This window comes from Zeus faber (assembly GCF_960531495.2).
Source record: "Zeus faber genome assembly, chromosome: 3".
In the NCBI taxonomy this organism is placed as follows: Eukaryota; Metazoa; Chordata; class Actinopteri; order Zeiformes; family Zeidae; genus Zeus; species Zeus faber.
The window spans coordinates 7892082-7913484 of NC_137190.1; the positions used below are offsets into that span (position 1 = coordinate 7892082).

A 21403-nucleotide genomic window follows, 5' to 3' on the forward strand; every position below is an offset into this window, starting at 1 on the left:
AAAAAACTGAACGGGTTGTCCTGTTTCACAATTTGTGCGTTAGTAGGCCCATCAGAGACCCAAATGTATGTGCACAATTGTTTTTATAATAGGTCGCCTTTAAGGGCTGGTCATACTTTTGGGGCGGGGTGTTTATAATCTGTGCATTGTCTGTTGCAGTCTTCTCAGAAACCACGGGTGGCAGTGGCATTCAAGTTTTCTTTTTCATTTTTCCGTGTGTTTGTTAATGGGGGGAAGGGGTGTGTAATGACAGTTAAATAGAGTCCTGTTTGAGAAAAGAGGAGGGGTGTACAGCTTGAATAGATGTAATGGGCTCTCCACTCCAATGTCACTGTACAAGCACTAATTAAAGGCAGCGTGGTAGCCCCTCCGCTGCCAAATCCCCATTTATCACTCCTGTTGGCTGCGATCCAAATATCTGGGCTGTCTTGTGGCATTCTTTGATTATGATTATATTACCGTTGCCGTGTCTGTTTAAAAGATTTCCCCCACTGAACTGTTTTGACAGCCAATAATTTGCCTACAGAGGATTAACTAGGGAATCAGATGTTGAACGTACCTGTGGGTTATAAGTGGCGCTCCTGTTAATGTGAGGCCCAGTTCCTCTTGTAAACACAGGAATGTTGGCAAATTTCACTAAAAGTCAGCCACCCTCCTGTGTCTATTGTGCCACGGTTCAGGTTGAGAGTGTTGTGCCGTTTTGTTGCCCGTCATTTACTGCCTGGGGTTACTATAGGGATATTGCTTGTACGTGCGCACATCTTGTTTTTTTGCAAGGGGGAGGTTCGCGAACTCTGACGATGGCTCCCTGTGGAAATCTTGTCTGTTTTAGTCAAAATCTGGCCCTCAGGTTTGGAAGCTAAGGGTGGATGTCACACTGAGATCACTGGTTCTACCCTCAACAATTTTTTCCTAGCCGCAGCGGCGGATGGCTGAGGATGATGAGTATTGACGTGTGCTGTGAGATTGCGTCCAGAGGGGGCTGGGTACTTCCCCGTGTTTGCACATCCAGGTCCATTGATCGGGCCAGGCGTTCAATGGTCATCCTGGCCCCCAGGGGACATGGCCTGTAGCGCAGAGAAATGGATAGAGTAGGCTCTCGCAGTGGCTCGCAGTAGAAAAACGAAGCTTTTGGCCACGGCTGAGAGCTAATGGGTGGCGGGGATCTTACATGGTATGGATGTGTGCCTCCGATAACCCTCTCCACATTAGTTCTTAGGATCACCTTAGAAAGCTGGAAACAATCGCAGCTCTCTCTGTTTCATAAGAGCAGCGGGTCACTTGTTTCTTTTCTTCCAGCAGCCAGTGTCATTCAGCCAGTCAGTATTACAATGGCCCTCCTATGTCAAATAAAAAATGATCCGCCTGCACGGCGTGATCCAGGCTAACCAGTTTTACCGATGTTGTGCAAATTTAAATGAGTGAGGTGAGGTTTTTTTTCTTTTCCCTCTTTATGTTCAAAGATGAAAACTCTTTTACTACAGTTGATGCATCAGCTGCCCAGCCACCAACCCAACGTGCCCCATTGGTCATATTACATGATGTTTCTATCAAAAACAAGCCTCTTCATCTTCTAACAATCCCACTATCAAATTGGAAAATTGCTGTCAACATCCTCTGCAATCAATGCCATCCATCCATCCATCCATCCATCCATCCATCCATTCCCCCCTAAGCAGTAGCCATTAACCCTCCCTGTTCCAGCTTGCCTGGCCTCACTTAAAATGGTGGCTTTGCTTTAGATATCTTTTTTTAATGGCTGCAATGAATTTCACCCCTCGGTATGCATTGACAGTCAGGTCGGACTAAACATGCCTCAAGGTTGCTGAATGCAGGTAAGAGAATATGCAAAGAATGTTGGATATCTGCTGCATTGCAGAGTGAGTCATTTCCAGGTTAATTGTCGGACAACGCTGGTATTTTTGCACCTGGTTCTCTCATGTCAGATGGAGTATTTCGATAAGGTGTCATGCACATCTGAAAGCGGTCATTAGTAACAATCTCTCCTCTTTATTCAGGGGACAGCATATTGTGCCCTCTTGGAAGGCGCAATATGCCACAATTTAAGGTTCCCACCAGGTAGTTAAGAGGCATTATTTAATTGTATGTGTTTTCTTGAAATACAATATCAAGACATATTTTTAAAAGTTTGAAATTTAATGTTATTCTTTCTAACTCATATCCTGAAATTTTACGTAGAATTTTAGTGTAGAATCATTTATCAATCACTGCATTAACTGATGTAGAAAAATAGAAACCTATGATCAAGATATCCATTTAAAATTCTAGCTCATCGTTCCTAGTGTTGTCACAATACTAGAATTTCTAACTTCAATACAATACCTTGAAAAATATCAATATTCGGTTGCTTTGAACCGATAGGCTTCGGTTAAACTAAGCCCCTTTCCCACATGGAATCCATAACATTGCCGGATAAAAACATATCCGGCAAAGGCAATAGGTAGTCATTCCTACATAGCCTCCTTTACAGAAAAGTTCCGTATGGAGTCTATTCCCACATAGATGATGAGAGGGTGAGAGGTATCTAGTATCACATGAGACTAGGCAACAGAATTGTTTTTTAGACCAGCACTACTCTCCCCGTCTCCCCGCCCCATGGACTCTTCCCTCAGCTAACTGAGCGGGAACAGAGCCCCTGTCCCCAGATGCAATAACCCTAACCCAAAGTTATTCAATCAGTGTGATCATTTTCAACCTGTCCTACATTCTCTGCCTCTGGAGAATGAACGTTCTCCACCCGATCGACCTCTCCTGTCCGCTTGCTCCCTCTCCAGCTCCGTGCTGTGGGGACACACCACACGGTCACATAACAACCCTCACTGTAAAAGACACGTCTAGGGGCTAATTTTAAGAAGACAAATAATAAAATGTAGAGAATATAAAGACCTGTCTCCGTAGAGAATGGATGGTTTCAGTTTCACATCTTTACAGCTGATTTCCACGGTTCGGGTCGGACTTGCCTTTTTCCCACTACGCATGCTTTATTTGGATTTGACTCCACCCCTACTTTACAGAAATGTTACTGCTTCCATTCTCACATACTTCCATTCACAGCCATCCTGGCAATTTACCGGAAATCATACTTCTTCGAGAGTGGGGAAATTTACAGAACAACCTTTATGGAACATCGAGACCGGCTCCTATTCCCACATGATGCCAATACGGAACATTGCCAGTGGATTTACTTCTTTCAGTGCATGTGGAAAAGAGGCTCTAGAGGGCCACCGAGTTTCTGTAGGTTACCTATGGGTTGGACGGTTAGAACGGCTAACAGAGCTAGCGACACCAAGCCAATTTACGGGGAGGAAAAGAACTTCGCTGCGCAGCCCCCTGATACAGCGAAGCAGAGACGAGTGACCAGATAAAGACGGCACTGAGAGAAGAGGTGGGAGAAAGGGCAGCTGGTACCGGTATATCAATAGTGCGGAAAATGAGTATTGAAACCGTTTCAAATATTCAGAATCAATATTTTTGACAACTCTACCATTACAGCCCCAGGTTGAGGACCAGTTCATTTTCTTCCTCGTGGTTTCTGTGCAGCCTTGGGTTGAAAATCGGATTGTAGAGCTGTTTTTTTTAAATACTATAGAATGTATTATTAAAGGAGATTGTATCGTTGTATCGTTGGGTTGAAAAGTATCTAAGTATCAATACTTTTGACAAAGTTTATCGTACCATTAATTCCAGTCTAGGGACAGCAGTGGATCTTTGAATACAGGGAGCACATTTTATCCCCAGGGACCCTGTTGGTATCACACAGGCTTAGTGACCCCATTGCCCCTAGTGTTGATCCAATACAGCTCACTAGCCATCAACTGTCTTATTCTAGCTCCCATATGTGGCCCTGCGCCAGTCAGTCACGTACGGCCATAATGTGATTAACCTCGCCCACCGCCTGGCCAGTAAACCTGCTAACAGCATTAGACTCCACGAGGGAGAGGGGAAGACATGTGGGCTGCTTGAACACATGTACATAATGCATATATCCTGGATACATACACGTGTAAAGTGTCCCAGCACACACATGTATGTATGTATAGATAAAGTGCAAATGTAGTACTTCCATACACATGCACTTGGAGTGCTTTATTTAAAACCATAAAATTAGATCTTGCAAGGCGAGCCCCGCCTCTACAGCAGTCTGTGGGAATTTCAAAATCTGTTGCCTTGTTGTTGTTTTTAGAACTCTGGGTGTAACGCTAGATTGGATAGAGGGGTGGAGAGGACTGATCACAAGGAGTGGCCCTCACACAAAACTGTCTAAAAGCAACATAGTTTTAACATTCCTAGGCTGACCAAGGTCCCTCATTCAAGAGCCAACATGTCTATCCATGGGTAATGGCTTTCATCTACTAATGGCCGTTCTTTATGTCTTTATGTCGGGTTTGTTTTTCAGACAGAGTCCTTAAATTTTTGTATGAGGCACAAGTGAGTGATTTTTAACCAGGCTCGCTGAGAGCGGCTTTAAGCTTCTCTCGCCTGAGATGTGACAGGTTTGATTCCCTTCCAAAGTCAGTATGCTCAGTGTTGTGCCCCAGGGTCCTTTAGCCAGACAATAAGAGATGAACATCTCTCCAGTGTTAACACCACCACCAAAATGGCCGCCAGCCTGTAGAACTTAATTTTGAGGGGATGTTAAGTAGGGATGTTAATAATTAACTGTTAACCGACAATAAGAATTTTGACCGATTAATAATATCAGTTGAAAAAATAAAAATAAAATAATAGTAATTAAAAAAAACAAAAAACAGTTTGTTGCAAGGTAAAAGAAAAATAGGGGGGGCTCCAAATACAGAACGGCTCCACGGCTCTCCACATGGACAGCCTTGGGGTGCACAGAGAGTCTTTTTCACGTATACAAATATATTTATGATTCCCCTTATTTATAATTATAATTTGTAAAGTCTAATAAAAGAAAGACTAATTTTTATTTTTATTTTTGAGGGACAGTGCCCTCATGTTTTAGTCTTGTCTGATTGTGGTTAATAATCGGTTAACGAGGGTTGGCTATCAGTTAGAGAATTCCTAGTTAAAAGCTGAAGGCTGACAGCGGCGTCAGGAGTTAGCTGCCAAATTCTGTAATTTAAAACTAAAGTTGAAGCCACTAAACCGATAATTACTTGAAGTGGCTTTGTTGACTGAGTTTCAATATTCTTCTGTTACACTTTTGAATAGTGTCACTCCTCTCATTACACCTATAGCATATCCTTCTGGCTGTGTTACTTTTTGAATCAAGTGTTTCTCTGCACAGGCGTATACTATCTGTTTTTTTTGCCCAAATACATACACACAAACACAAAGAATACACACACCCCTATATTTTTAGTTTTTGTGCCGCCAGCAATCCATGCCTTCTGTAGGCAAACCCAACAGTGATTAATGGACAAATTCATAGCAGAGGAATTAAACTGTCGTGGAAGAGTGACACAGGACAATAACCTTTTATATAGCGACCAGTAGACTGATAATATCATGCGGTTTTTATGGCAAGCTCTTTTCAAGCTCTCAGTGAGATTTTTTCGACCATGCCCTTTGGTTCATGGAAAAACAGCAATTTTAAAAGCATTTTTCTTTGTGCAAGAGCAGGCGTGGGAGATTGTACATGGCAATAATCAGAATTATCTTGTGTTATAATCATTTATAAGGGGTAAAGGTTATGCTTTAGGCTTATGGTTATAAGCAACCAAACTGTGCAAAGGTCAATATACCATTTAAATGTCAGATGCATTCACCGGGCCATGATGATCCTCTTATAATCTCTGACATAGATAACCAAAGTCAAAAGCTGAATGCATTTCTTTTTTTATATTTAGGAGTGTGTTGTAGTTATGTTTTTGTATCAAGTCTTGATTCCAAAATTAATCCTTTCCCATTTAACATATTACTTTTATGGATACACCAAATATTTATTTTTCAATGCTGAGAAGGCACTTGTATATCAACTTTTTGCTCAATGTAACTAAGATGGAATATATGAATCAGTATTTTTAAACAATGTAAACAGCTCTATGATCGTAAAGATTAGCCTTTTGGAAACAACTGTTCAACAACAAGTTTTTGGATTTTATTTCACGTAATTTGCACAACTTTGAACTTAAGAGTACCTGTGAGGATAATAGAAGGTATTTCATCTGGGAAACAAACTTCTCCCCCTCCACCCTCCATATCATCAGTAGCAGGTCTCTGACTGCTGATGCGTATTTGGAGAAGAAGCATCAATGTTGACAACTGGTACAAGCAAAGAGTGAAACAGTGAAAATGACTTGCTCTCAGGGGCCTTGACAACCTTTGCCCCCTAGGCTCTCATTTCAGGGCCCCTGTAGTCACCACTGACCAATCAGCTCCCAGCTGAAACTGGAAACTAGACTCCGCCACAGAGCTATTAACATCCCCCCACCAAACTGATCTTGTTTTGATTCCTGATGCTTTTATAGGTTTTGTCTTTAAGAGGCATTCCTGCTCTGCACATACCGTGCACCCCCTTGTGCCCCTATTTTGCTTCCTTCCCGTCTTGTGGAGCCATTAACTACCCCTACCCCCACCTTGCCATTCGCGCTGACACACACTAACACACACACGGAAACACACACTCACTTGCAAATGCATGCTCACTAACCGGCCGTGCACACAAACCTACAGACTGTTTGTGCTTCTTTTGAAGGGCTACTGACCCACTGATAGGCAGCTACACCCCATGAACTTGGCCGCCTGTTGCAGCTGCGTTTGGGTTGAAGGATGGGGGGCCTTGGTGGGGGCCCTCCTATCCAGCTGGGTCGGAAGACAGGGGCTGGGGGAGGGGGGATGGGGGGGAGGGGGGCAGGAAGGTCCCAGATGCAGATGGTTTACACCAAATGGAGAAGTTTGAGGGAGGTGGGGGTCGGGCCGTCAGGAGCTCAGGGGCACAATGACACCAGAGGTTACTCCTCCAACCTCTGGAAAAATGCATTCTTTAACTATGAGTGTGTCACTGCTTTTACTTGTTATCGTTTTCTTTTTTTTCTCTCTTTTGAATGCGGTCGAGTTTGAATGCGTTCGAGTTTGGAGTTGTTGAATGTTGGCGAGGGCTCTGTGCATTGCATTACCATTGTACATGGTTGTTGACTTCATCTCAGCAGCTGTTGGAGAGGTGTTACTAATTCACAAACATCTCAATTATCAAAGAGCTTTGCTGTAAAATGAGATTCACTTGCGTAGGCCCCCCCATGCTATACTCATGCTGTAGTTTTTAATGTGCAAACATTAAATCAAAGTTTGCATATTTCAACCACTACTTTATGATCACCTAACAAATGTTTGCACATTTTTTTGCACATTTTTTTCAAAATGTTTATGTAAATGTTGTGCTTTAACTTAGACCCACTGGTGACGACGGAGTGATTTATGGTCACCTCCAGCATGTGTTCTAATCGTTTGTGTGTGTGTGTGTGTGTGTGTGTGTGTGTGTGTGTGTGTGTGTGTGTGTGTGTGTGTGTGTGTGTGTGTGTGTGTGTGTGTGTGTGTGTGTGTGTGTGTGTGTGTGTGTGTGTGTTAGAATGGGAGCACTGGCTGGGCAGATGAAGGAGACAGCAGCAGAGGAAGAGGAGAAGCCTCCAGAGACTTTGCTAAGGTGAGGGCTGAGGTTACGGGGTGTTTTTTGGGGGGAGTTCAACCCAGCAGGACGTCAAATAATCTGAAGGAAAATATACCAAGAAATTCCTTGTTTACACACAAAAGCGGGCATTATTATTATTATAACTCTCACTTTTGACCAAGTCTTTAATGAGTGTTTATCCTTGGAACAGCAATTGCTTACTTTTCTTTACTTAAGTTGCATTAAGTTACATGTATTGATCACATTAAGTGGATAAAAGCAAGAACTAATGGAATTTTTGGAAGCATTGCCAATCCCAACGACAAAAGCCAATCAATAAATATGTGTCAATAGCAATGCATTTAATTTCACTAACACCAATCTTCTTTAATTAAACGCCTGAGTCAATACTTTATTTGTGCATACATATTCTCATCATGTACCACATATTTAGTCTGAACTCAAAGATTTAAGACAAGATATAAGACATACATTTTCTGTCATTCCTGAAAGTATTCAAGTCTTTTGCTCTTGTACATAGAAAAATCAGGCTAAGATATACTTTAGGTTCATGAGTTCGTTGCGCAACCAAGCTCAGCTGCTTTTACATATATTTTTGTAAAATGCACATGTAGTCCAATGCAGGGTGTTTGAGTTCAAATTGATTAGCTGCAATCTCTTTTTAACTTACTTTTAACTTTGCTCCATGTCATCCTCCCTCAGCTTTATGAGCTGGACAGCGACCCTAACAGGAAGGAGTTTCTCGATGACCTCTTCACCTTCATGCAGAAAAGAGGTACGTTCCCTTTCTCCAGAAAACCAGTTTGACTCGAGCGAGCCCAACATTTCATTTGTATCTTGCTGTCCTCGTGCAGATTTTTGTGATGCCGCTGAAAATGTACAATGTACTGCATGGAATCATGACAACACACACATTTCACAAAGATAATGCAAAAAATATCCTGGATCATTTAATCTGTTCTGACCCATTTTAAACATGAAATATGTTTAAAACGTTCAAATTCTGTCATTTTATAAGCAATTTCTTATAAAATTGTTGTTGAAGTACAAAAACACGTTTATTTATGTTTTATTTTATTAAAAAATCAACTCTGACACACACACACGCACACACACACACACACACACACACACTTGATGGCTCTGCAGTGCTTAAGCAATTCCTCTGAGTAGAGGAAAGGTGTAAAGTGTAAAGGTTGGCAGGTGAGACCTGCCAGGGCTGATCCCATCACGCTGCCGTATCAGAGCTGTCAGGATCTCTTCGGGGTCTTACCTATTTAGTTGATTAACAGCCAGGGCCATTCAGTATTTGGTGACCCGTGCGCCATGAAAGCCGCACGTCCCCAACAGTAACCAGCCGCTAATGTGCTCACAGACACAAGGCTGGCCTGGACTTATGGACCTGTCTAATTGGCGTATATATGCAGGGTTTGTTTAAACGTGGGTAAACCCGCTGAAAATAGGCCATTGACCTTCCTATTCCCAGTAGACAAGGATGCCTTTTTTTTTCTTCTGGTGTGTCAAGTTAAAAAAAATTAAAATAAAGGGGCGGTAGCTGTCTGGGTGTCATGAAAAAGTTTTTTTTCTAATATTTTATTTTTAATGTTGTTATTTTTATTTTATTTTATATTGTTTAATATGCACTTTGAGTCTCCAGGCGCATGCACAGAGAATGACTTGGCCCAGATGAAGTAGCAGCTTCCTCACCGTGGCGCACAGCCCACAATGGGCACGGAGCTGAGTGGGGATGTTAGCGCTTGTCTGTCTGACCGACCTCGTCTGGCCCATAGCTCCGCGCCCGCTTTTGCTGTAGTACCGCAAAAAGATTGTTTGGCGGCGGTGTTGCATTTCATGGGTATATCCGACACTTGCAATTTCTTTTTCCAAACATTTTTCTTTTACATTACGTCTGGAAGTTCAACGCTCGCCGCATCGGGCCAGAAAATTTGCGTGTTTACCCGGGTTTCTTGTTTCCATCACTGACGATCAGAGCTGTAACTGATGAATACCCGTGAATACTGCAGAATCATTTCTCCCTGTAATTAAAAAACGATTGTAACCTTTCCCACTAAAGACAAAAGCCAGATGTTAGCGGGTGTTAAAATGGTGAAGGGGTATAAAATTCTCGGCTTAAATAACGGTCCCCTGGTCTAATCCTGGTGCAGTGGTTTGTACCTTACATCTCGGTTTGGCCTGTGTTAATGTGCATCTGTTTACGTTATTGGTTTAAAAGATGCAGTTATTAATGGGTTATTATGAATGGATTATTTCAGTTGAAACTTCTTCTAATTGTCCCATTGAAGTCAATGAGGAAGTTAGTTCAGGGGTTCTCAGTTGACCAATGTCTCCTTTTGCACCTTAACTTTTTTTTGACTTGCACTCATTGCGCAAACCCTGTATCCCATAGTCTAATTGAGTATTTTACAGTTGAATCTAGTGTGCAGCTGGATTCCCATTGAGATCCACTGAAGTGCTTGAGGTGTTATTGGTAATGAATTAGCTGTATTAGAGGGAACACAGGGTTAATAGTGATCTATCCAAATACCTTCGGTTAACTAATAAAAGAAGATTATGTATGAAAGGGGTTGTTATTTCATAGTAAGGAAACAAATATTCATGTAAATACTCTGAAATCGAAGCCTCCAATCTGTACTTTAAGCTCATATTGTTTGATTGTTAATCTTAATATTTAGTACAAAGCCAAAACGATGGGAAATGTCTCAATAATTTATGATCAGAGTTGTATGTACCAAGTGTCCCTCAGAACCGTGAGAGAATCGTGATCTCAATTCTAATCCAGAAAATGATGATTCTATTCTTATTTTATTCCAAACTGTGCAGCCCTCCAACATGCTATCAGCCCACGATGGATGATGTACGGCGTCCTCGTGTTTACGTCCGCTGCCCACGTGCGTGGGAGTGCGTTGGTGTCTATGAGCATGCTTCAGCATCAGGCTGTGTGGTCCAGTCACAGCTCTCGCTGTCTTGTTTGGGGGGTTGATGAATTAAGCCGCGTCAGAGAGAGGGAGAGAGCGGGCGAGAGACAGGATCTTTTAAGAGCCTGTTAGCGTCCCTCTCTGGGCGTGGACCCCGGGACCCTGGGAGCGGTGGCTGACCCTGCCCCTGTGCCGGTCAGATGTAGAGATCCGTCAAACAGACAAAAAACCCACCACAGAGCAGATAACAAGAAGGTTGTATACACACTGATTGCAATGTTTTTAATAATTTTTTTTTATTTTTTGATTCCACATTTGTGGAAAGCTAAATTAAATCAAGTAGCCCAAAAACAAACATTCTTCCTGTCAAAGTAAACACAAGGAAAAGGCAAAGATTAAATTCATCAAATTAAAATTAAAACTTTGATGCAAGCTTCCATTTATGAAATTCCTAGATCACAAGCAACTGGTTGACAATGTGAATAATTATATACATAGTTATAATTGTTTTGTTTTTTTTAGGATATCCAACTATAAATCTGTATGTACGTCCTTCGATTATAATGTCCTTCGGTTATCTCGATTACCATTCATCCGATTTCAAATGGGAATTACAGCAGTTTCATCTTCCATTGTGGAGCTGGATTGAATCGTTTATATTTTGTTAAACTGTGCCATTGAAACGTCTTAAGTCTTCCATTTTGAACAGGCATGTACTATTCTCTTAACTATAGGGTCAGAAATCTGTCCATCTTCGATTATCATGTCCTTTGATCTTCTCGACAACCGTTCATCCGATCAACTTCACACTTGGCGGGTGTGTTGTGGATGTGCAGTGTTGAATTTGGTGCAATTTGGACACACGACACATGTAATATAAATATATTTTCAATAAACAGTGTACAGCGAGCCGGCGGGGCTTCAGGGCTCTACGACCGAGTCACAAAGAGTGTCTCTCCCCGGCGTATAACCAGCAGGTTCACAGGACTGAATCATTGACATTTTGTTAAACTGTGCCATTAAAATGTCTTAGGAAGTCCAACATTTTGAACGGCATCTACTAGTTTTAATAATTAAAGTACTTAAGTGATGGGTATGCTTTCACTTTTTGGAAATTTGATTACATTTAGACAAGTTGTATCATGGAAACTTACCAAAAATTTGTTATTACACTCCACCATATTGTACACAAGTTCTCTATTCAAAAGCGAGGGAATCCAGCCAATTATTCAGCATGGGGTCCGGAGCCCCCCACCCCCCCCCCCCCCCCGAGTGTCCTTGAAGAGGTTCCACGGGGTCCCCGGATTAATAGTTCAACTTCACCGTTATTTAATTTAAGAGACGTTAGCACCAACGACCACCGCCATGTTCAATAATGACTCACTATCGTATAGACACTAAATCCTATCTAACAATAAGAACCTTCTCAGATTGGGCTCCCAGGGTCTAAATCTATCAAATAGTGTCCATGGCCCAATGCATATCCCTGATGTGGAAAAGGTTGAGAAACTGCTGTAGAGGCTCTCATCTGGTAGATAAGCTGCGTTTGAGCTCAGCAGTTCGGCTCCTTAAGGTCAGTGCTTTTAGCGAGTGCTGTGATGGAGTGTATAATAATTGTCACTGGAAGGGGCGGGGGGGGGGGGGGACAATTGCAACTACTTGAAGACAACCTTCCTACTCGTCATTCACCTCGGCCTCTCCCTCCTGACACAAGAAGCACTTGGCTGACCTCCGATGTCTCCTAAATCGGGGTCCTCCTGATCATGGCTAACAAATTGCTTGGCTGGATTCCCTCGCTTTTGCTCGTGCCAAACGCTTTCTCTTCGGAAGCTGGCTGGCTCCTTCCGAGCCGCTTGGCTCGGAAGGAGCCAAGCAGCTCGCCAGAGCAACGCTGATTGTGTTTTCCTCAACAACAAAGTAACCATAATGAAAATATATCTAAAAAAAATTTTCTTCATACAACAAACCTAAAGATTAACTAAAAATAGAATGATTTGATAATATTACATAAACCTAAAAATTAACGATTAACCTATGTATCAACAAATTGGACACATTCGGACAAAAGTAGGTAATTGTGACTGTGTTGGTAATTGTGACTGAAGGTTGTAAAACAAAAGGGTTCTAACAATATACGAGAATTTTGCAGCTTGTTTTAAGATCCACCGTTCTGGCTCACGTCACCCAGATCAGGCCTTAATTGTTTTTGTTAGTTTCCAACTCAGGAAATGCATTTTAAGGGAAAGAAATAAGGAGTTTGGGGGGGAAATAACAGCTCTAACAGTAGGAAATGCTGGTCTTATCTTTAGCGACCGACGGCAGGGGGATACAGGTGGGGAGAGAGAAGTATGTGGCTGCAGAGAGACAAATGGTGGAGTGATTTTTTTCCCACCTCCTCCTGGGGCTCCTGGCCTTGAGAGGAGAGGATGGAAGAAAAACTTGCAAGGGATTCCCATTTCCTGTGTGTGTGTGTGTGTGTGTGTGTGTGTGTGTGTGTGTGTGTGTGTGTGTGTGTGTGTGTGTGTGTGTGTGTGTGTGTGTGTGTGTGTGTGTGTGTGTGTGAGGGGGGTTCACCAGTGAGGAATTTTAGCAGCTGTCCTAAATCCTGTGTGTGCAAGTATAAGGACGCCTGATGACGGGCTCTGTGTCATAAAAACACCAACAAAGCGTCTATTTTTAAAAAGTTATTTATTTTTGCTGTTATCCATCATACATTATTCTGGTATCCTTTAAAAACAGGACACATCTGAAGAATGTTTTCACATTAATCAGGTGTCACCCGGGGGCAGTAGCTTTGATAAATTCCTCTTGTGTTGTAGCACACGTTAAGTGTCTCTGGCTAATACCGCAAATATTGTAATACATTGGATGGGCTTACGTGGAAGGTGTGTGTGTGTGTGTGTGTGTGGTGTGCACAGTAACAGAGCATGAAAATTACAGTTGCAACCAGATTTGGGCAGTTGTGAACACCTTTTCATATATTAAAAAAAATAAATAAAATGAGATCCAGCCACCAAGGAAAATCGATTTTCCTGGCACATTGATATATTGTCCAAAATTGTGAAAGATGTGTTAATATTGAAATGTGGATTATAATTATATGGGATCATTGTAACTCAATTATAAAACTATTAAAATTCTGCAACCAGTTTGCAATGCTTGGTAACCATCATCTGATGCATGGTTGCCAGTTCTTAAAGTCAGTGTCAGGCTCTGGGTTATTATCCTTGTTGTATCGTATCCATTACAGATTTTTTGGCCAGGGGTGAAGAGAGAGGCCTAGCGCTCTGCAGCCATTGTTAAAGGGCTCACAGGTTTCTCACAAGCAGATGGACAAATGTTTGTTGCGGTTTGACACCCTCCTCTCATTTAGGATTTGGTTTTGGAGTTCTGGGGGTGTGGTAGTTCAGAGTTTTCAAAATCATTTTTATTCACCAGGTACATTTACATATACTAGGAATTTGTTCTGGTGGGGTTTGGTGTATTGCACTGCAGACCATTGGCATAAAAGAAATGGAGAATAAAATTAATAATGAAATAGAATTGGGGAAAAAAAATGAAAAAAAATTCAATTTACAACTAAATCGTCAAATATATACAAATAGCCAACAGAAACAAAAAAAACAAAAAACAAAGTCAGATATACAAAATGTGATACTATCCACAGGATAAATTATTGTTATGGGAACATAGGGTATAAATTATAAATAGTGGGAAAGAAGCACTGGGGATGGGGCTGAGGTGGTAATTGATGAGACTGGTACGGCGCTTTAATGAGATGGAAAAAAAAAAAAGAGAAAAAACCCAACAAGTTGTCCGACTGGCTGTCAGCTCCGTCTGCTAGTGATGATTAATGGCCGCTCACTGTGATGGACAGAGGCTGCGGGAGATTCCCGTTGAATGGAGGCACCGACATTGATGGGGGGGGGGGGGGGGGGGGTAGGACATGTGGCAGTGACAAGTATTAGGCCTTGCTGCCTCGCTCAGGAAACCCCTCATGGCAACAAGAGCCATCACAGTGTGATACCGCTGAGGTGGAGTGTAGATTCAGCTTAGATGGACCACATGGTGTGCTATCACAGCTTTCGTAAGAGCCAGGGTTATTTTCAGGGGAAAATCCTTGTGTAGTAGATTTAGGACTTTGTAATAATGCTGTAAGCCGGACTTGTCTGTGCCATTTAACCGCAGTGATCTCCAAAGGAGGGGGGATGGTGGTGGTTTGCGGGGGGGGGGGTTACTGTAATGAAGACGTCTCATTTGGCCACAGCCCCACAGCCAGGCCCCTCTGGGACTGCCTCTTCCTCCTGTTTCATGTCGTGAAGTTGTTCGTCACTGCTGCCGGGGCGGTGTCATAATGTTTTTCGGGAGCCGTGTCGGCCCAACACAGCGGCGTGGGAACACTGGCCTCCCAGCTGGATATCAGAGGAATTACCCGAACTGTAACCCTGAGAGCGAGAGCTCTGTCCACACCAATTACGCTGTGAATGGGCTCTGGGGGATTGGCGTATGCATTATATTACTCCCCCGGTCAGCCTCACGCTGCCCTACTAACAGGCCGGCACTCCACAAACAACGCAGGATGCACAATAGGAACATTCTCTGGCTCTTTGACATTCTATGGCCCCATTTTTATTTATTTTATTTACCAAGCCACAACTTCTGGAAATGGCTGGACACACTTTGTTGAAAAGAAAACAGAGAATTAAGAGAAAAAATAATTTAATAACAATCAAAAATAATGCAAATGAAGACAAACAATAATATAAACAATAATAAAAATACATATCATTTGGACTCATAACTAAAATATTATTTTGTATTGCATCAAAATTTGTCCACGGATGAAAACTTCATCCAACTTTACACTCGTTAGCGTTGGACGAACTTGTCAAATCTTCTGCCCTCACTGCGCGTATACGTGCGTAGCTTTGCACTTTCCCAAAAAGTATCCAAAGACAGGGGTTTGCTTCAGGTTTTTTTAATGGTAGCTTGTGAAACTGTGGAACTCCCCCAAAAAATACCCAAGACAGGAGCTGACTTCAGGTGTTTTTAATGGTAGCGGAGTGAAACTGTGGAACAGCAAAGTATGCAGGTTAACAATCCATCTCTGTGCAAGTAACTCGTTAATAAGTTGTCGCTCCTACAATAAACAAATAAACTTACGGATTCTGCTTCCTCGAGGGCAATACCAAGGCGGAGGAAAAGAGATGCCACACTGGTGCCTTCCCCAAATGTAGGGTTAGTCCGACTGGTTGATTTTGATGTCACAATGTTACGATGTCACAATGCCAAGGGATGTCACAGCGTACACACGTCTGATGTACAAAACTTAAGTACAGACAATGAATATAAACTGTCAGTATGCGGTATATTTTTATATATTTTTTCAACTCTGTGGCTACATGAGCTTTTTCCAGAGATAAAACTACATAGAAATGTTTTTGTAAAGAGTGCAATCAATTGAAATGTGTTTTATATGAGTACATTGTACCAGAGGCCTAGAGCTGCTGTGGGATTTGCTTATTGATCCAGACCCGTTTTGAATACACACACAGTGTGTGTGTGTGTGTGTGTGTGTGTGTGTGTGTGTGTGTGTGTGTGTGTGTGTGTGTGTGTGTGTGTGTGTGTGTGTGTGTGTGTGTGTGTGTGTGTGTGTGTGTGTGTGGTGTAATGTGCATATGTTCATTTGATTGGAGGGGAGGTGTCCATGATAGTGTGGAAGGAGAGGAGAGTGTCTGAAGAGAAGTCCATACTAAAAAGGGACACGGCCACTCCAGGGGGTTATTTTCTGACTGGACACCTTAACCCCCTGGGTACTTGAAGCCTCGCAGCAGGCAATAAAACTGACTTTGGCTATTCATGTTCGCCTTCATTGTGTCTGGTCGACCCCACCACGCATCACAGAATTATCATCTCTACGACAACATCGACGGGTCTGAGCCGCTTCACCACACAGCCGGTGTAGCCAGTGGAAAACCACGCTGCCCGCCGCGCCCGTACACTATGCCAATACGGCCCATGGCCTTCTACCGTAAGGTGTGGAATCTGTCCAGTGTCTAGCTTCATTTAGGAGAGACAGGACATCAAACAAAACAAAACAAGAAACATTTTTCGCCTCCGTGTCAGGCCTTGTCTTTCTGTCTCCGTCATCTAGCCCCCTCCACGGCCAGCCCCCTTCCCTCTGTTTATTGTGCTACAGTTACAACCACTGAAACTTGATAACACCGTGGGGGATAGAGGGGGCGTTCGGGCCTGCTTCGGGCGGGTGAGGGGCTGGATTAAGGGGCCTCCTGTCCTACACGGCATGATTAATGAGCCCCTAAAATGTGGAGGACCCGCCTCCGATGGGGCAGCGGTGATGGGCAGCAGACGTAGGACAGACAGTTGCGTGTCTGTTGGGGAAGAGAGAGAAAAGGAGGAGGGCAGACTCAGAAACCACGCAGGGCCACAGGGCGGCGCGGTGATGGCTTGAGGGGTCCGTGGTGGTCGGAGGCATCGAGCTCTTCGGGGAAACAAGTTCGTACTCTGTCATTTCCCTCAAAGCAAGCGATCCATCAGGGGCTGGCCGTGCCTCACTGACTGACTCACTGACTGACTGACTGACTGACTCGTCAGGAAGCTGGCCAGCAGATTGGAGCTGCTAAGATTGGGCCCCTAGACTGAGAATAGGGTGGGAGCCAGAGACAAACCCTACGATACGACCACAGCTCTCTAATCATCTCTTCCAGACCGACGCCAGAACGGGGAGAACTATTCTTAGCCAGACTCCTTTTTTTTTTTTTTTTTTTTTTTTTTTAATTCCCTCTATTTGGCGATCAAAGATATGTTTACTGTCTTGATATGTTTGAGGTCTTACATTATCTTTGCCTTTGCTTCACTCTACCCATAGCTGGCAAATTACAACCCAGTGTTTAGGGAGCGGATTCTTCCTCCCTTGGCTTCATCCGATCTTCCTCCAAAACAAAAGGAAATGGTAGTTTTCCTGGTGCCTGGGTGTGTGTTTATGGGATACCAGATTGGATTCTTGCTGTTATTTCTTAGCTACCAGGTCCTGCCTTTGTCTCTCCCCCCCGACACACCCATACACACAGGAACTAGTGCCAACCCCCTTCCTCCATCCATTCCTCCTTGTTAGTTCCTGCCATCATTTAGCTCGCTGGTTTCAATGGCCCTTGCTGGGCTCGCCACTGTGGCATCCATCTTTAATTACGACCATACTGTACAGGGATTTGAGTTTCTTAAGCTGCAGAGCTGGGAGATTCTTAATCGCCAGGCTCAGGCGGAACTAAGCAGATCCATGTTTATCGGTTTGGCCTGTTCATTCTACATTTCACCATCAGGGGTTAATGTTCCATTCTTCCAGTCTTCAAGAGTGATTCTGAACCATTTTAATATCAAGGACCCTCAAATTGATACATATAGGCCACAGACTCCATTTGATAACATCTTAAAGGACCCCACACTGAGAACCACTGGCCTACAAGGTGTGTGTGTGTGTGTGTGTGTGTGTGTGTGTGTGTGTGTGTGTGTGTGTGTGTGTGTGTGTGTGTGTGTGTGTGTGTGTGTGTGTGTGTGTGTGTGTGTGTGTGTGTGTGTGTGTGAATAACCCTTCCACTGCACAGGCAGATAAACAGGCTTGTGTGGATTCCAACATATGTTTGTAGACTCCATCCTGTGGGAAATTGCCAGTTTATTGAAAAACTTGGCACGATATTAAATATCATAAATTATCTAAATTAGGGATGCACATTTAAAGGAATTTCCTTAATCGATAGTTGTTAACCTTCACAAACAATTGTCAATTAATAGATATATAATAGATTAAAAGCTAAGGACGTTACCAGGGTGGTGCCATGGCACGTGGGGACCTACGTGACTTCACAAGGTCGCGCACCTCTGAGATTTTGTGACTTGGCGTGAGGGGCGTTTCTCCTCATTTCATTTCATTTGAAAATGGAAAGGTTCAAGGCAAGACCCGCTGAGCTGGTTCGCTCATCCAAGAATGTTTACGACCTGTCTTTGCAGGGGTAAAATATTTAAACTTTTTGCCTCCTCCGGGACGAAGTGAGCCGTATGTTACGTGGCAGATCAAGTCTGGTGCAGATATAGGCAACGAGAGGCTAATAAAAGTATTAAACATTATTAAAATTATGATGTATAATAACAGACACTAGTTCCAATCAGTTTAATGTATTTTATTGGAGTCATAAACCATAGCAACATACCGCTTGTTTTGTTTTGCCGTTGTACCTCGCTCGTTCCGGGTCTTTTTTCCTCCCTCCATGCTATTCACAAAGTGCCATTATCCTGTTCCTGTCTCCCGTGTTCCATCTGAACGCGGCATTCGTTGTTGAAAAACAATAAACATAGTATGTATCCTCCTCTGCATCGACATGCTGTTTAATGTTCTTCCGGAAGCCTCCACCTACTTCTACTACTACTTCTTGCTCCACTGGGCATTTTTTTATCGATAAGACGAAATCTTAATAGATTAAATTCTTATTAGCAGTTATTCAATAGTCAATTAATTTTTAACATCCCTAATATCAAACCTTTTACACCTTTTGGTGTGCTACAAAACCACAGCCAGGTCTCTCTTGTAAAGGAGCGAGACTAACCTGGTTAAATAAAGGTAAAATAGAATGTCAAGTCCTTTTGCACTGAGCTATATGTATAGCATGTCTACTCCCTAATATAAAGCACCCAGATGGTTTTCCCACCACACTGCTCCATTCACTGTGCTGTCTCCGAACAACTCTGTCTCCATCTTCTGTGTGTGCGTGCGTGCCTGTGTGCGTGCGTGCATGCGTTCTTATTGCATCGCTTCCCGGCCTCCACACCCCGGTGATGGATGCTGTGAAAAACATTACGGCCCCCAGAGGAGCCCTGCGCTAACACAATGGCCCCGGCACTCAGCCCGCAGTGCTGCTCTGCACTGGGTCGGATCAAGCACATGCACGCAAAAAGACTTAGGGCTTCTGGAAGAGAAACCTGCGCATTCTTCTGGCAGGACTACACAAAGTAGGAAGTGTGCTATTTGGATATTAACGGGCATTGAATAGATGGATGGATGGATGGCTGGATGGGTGGAAAGTCCTCTAACCAACAATGGTGGTTAAATGAAACAGCCTTGAAGCTGAAATACACGCATACATGTGACTGCTTCTCCTCTGCTTATAGCAGCTGATGTCTCTCTGGTATTGATCACCACTGTGGCTCGTCAGCTGATGGCTTTATCTGTCAATCCGGGTGTCCATTGATTGAAGCAGTTAGCTGCATTATACAGGCGGGTGGGGGGCGGGGTCTGCAGAGAGAGGTGCACCTGCCACCCAAGACATCACTGTCCCCTATTTACCCTCTACCAAAAAGATGGCCCAAAACAAAAATCCACTCTGAGTTCTGCCGGTTGCAGGTGTTGAGTCACAGAGCCGCTCATTTTTATTTTAGGGGGAGCTCGTGTTTCAAACGTCAATCACGGTGTCTCAGTTACTTACTCTACATCCCGTGTCGTTATTGTTCTCCCTCACTTTCTGTTTTTTTCTTTCTTTCTCTCCCTCTCCTCTTTTTTTCCCCTGTCCTATTGCACTTTTGTTTTATTTCTTATTGTCATCTCTCCTCTCTCTGTCGTGTTTAAAAAAAAAAAAAAGGTTAAGGCTTACCTGTTTCACTGAGAATGAGTCACATCCCTCAACCCATCCCTCATCACCACCACAACCATCTCTTCCTATGGAAGGCGAAAAGCCTAAACTCGGTTGCTTAATCGCAGGAATCTGATGTTGATGCAGAAGTCCCTCCCTTCATTATGTGTGTGGGCTATTGTAAAGTTGGCTGTCACAAAGGACATTCCTGACATATCTGAAAAGATCAGAGCTGTGCATTTATGACACAGGAGATCGGGTTGCTTGTCTCTAATTTGATCCTCCAGCGGGCAGACTGGAAGCCTAAATGTAGGGCAGAGGCCATCAACCCTGATTGGCTGCAAAAACAAACGTTGAGCTGAACTGCGAATGAGAGAATTTCAAGAGAGATATACTTCCAAATTTCAATGTCCGGATACTGAGCACATACCTTGACGCACACATTTTTATAGCCATGAATGAATATTATTGGGGAAAAACATGGGTCACCAAAGACCACCAAAGGCCCCCCCCTTTTTTTTTTTTTTTTTTTTTTTGAGGATCATCAAATTTTCTCAGGTGCCATTTTGGAATTGCCCTCTGGCAATAAGTTGGTGCCGAACAAGACAAGCATCTTATCTATTTAAATGGATATTCTTTATTTGAATTTCCACCAGACATATTTAGATCCACATAGTTAGTTTGTTCCAAATGACACTGTTGTCCCAAAGAGTTGTTTTCCCACTTAATGCTTCTCTGCATTCACTATTAAGTACTAGAATACAACATTGAAGCCTGAACCTGAAGTTAGTCATTAGTGAATTTTTGCTTTCATGTGAAATAAAGCTTTGGCTTTTTTGGCCAGTTTTGCTAATACTATATTCTGTGATGTTGGCATCTGTGTCACAGATGGTTCCATTTTAAAACCCGATTCATTGCGCAGTCTCCTCAATAATAATGATATCATCTTTTGCTCGAATTTGGGATGTAATCTTGTTTTATTAAACTTAAATAGCTACTTCTCTTACCACAGCTCGCATTAATAATAATGACATCATTTATATTCCAATTGTCCAAAAGCAGCATTACCTGACTTTTACAATGCTCAGGGTTTTGTTTTTTCAGTCAGCCATCTCTGGTGCAAGGTTTCACTGTTTGTGCAGTCGGGTAATCTGTTTTTTAAGAGCCTTATAGAAGACAATTAGAGAAACCACAGGTAAACACACACCCAACATTTG

The 21403-nt window shown here is 43.0% G+C and overlaps 1 protein-coding gene across 1 annotated transcript in view; it reads left to right on the forward strand.

Moving 5' to 3' along the window:
- Positions 1–21403, forward strand: part of LOC307228242 (AT-rich interactive domain-containing protein 3B) — a gene marked incomplete at both ends in the record, with an annotated part of 52857 nt that overhangs the window by 17569 nt on the left and 13885 nt on the right. The window contains 2 exons of the mRNA XM_079997854.1: positions 7553–7627; positions 8315–8387. Coding sequence (XP_079853980.1) covers positions 7553–7627; positions 8315–8387 — 148 coding nt within the window. The remainder of the gene's footprint in view (positions 1–7552; positions 7628–8314; positions 8388–21403) is intronic.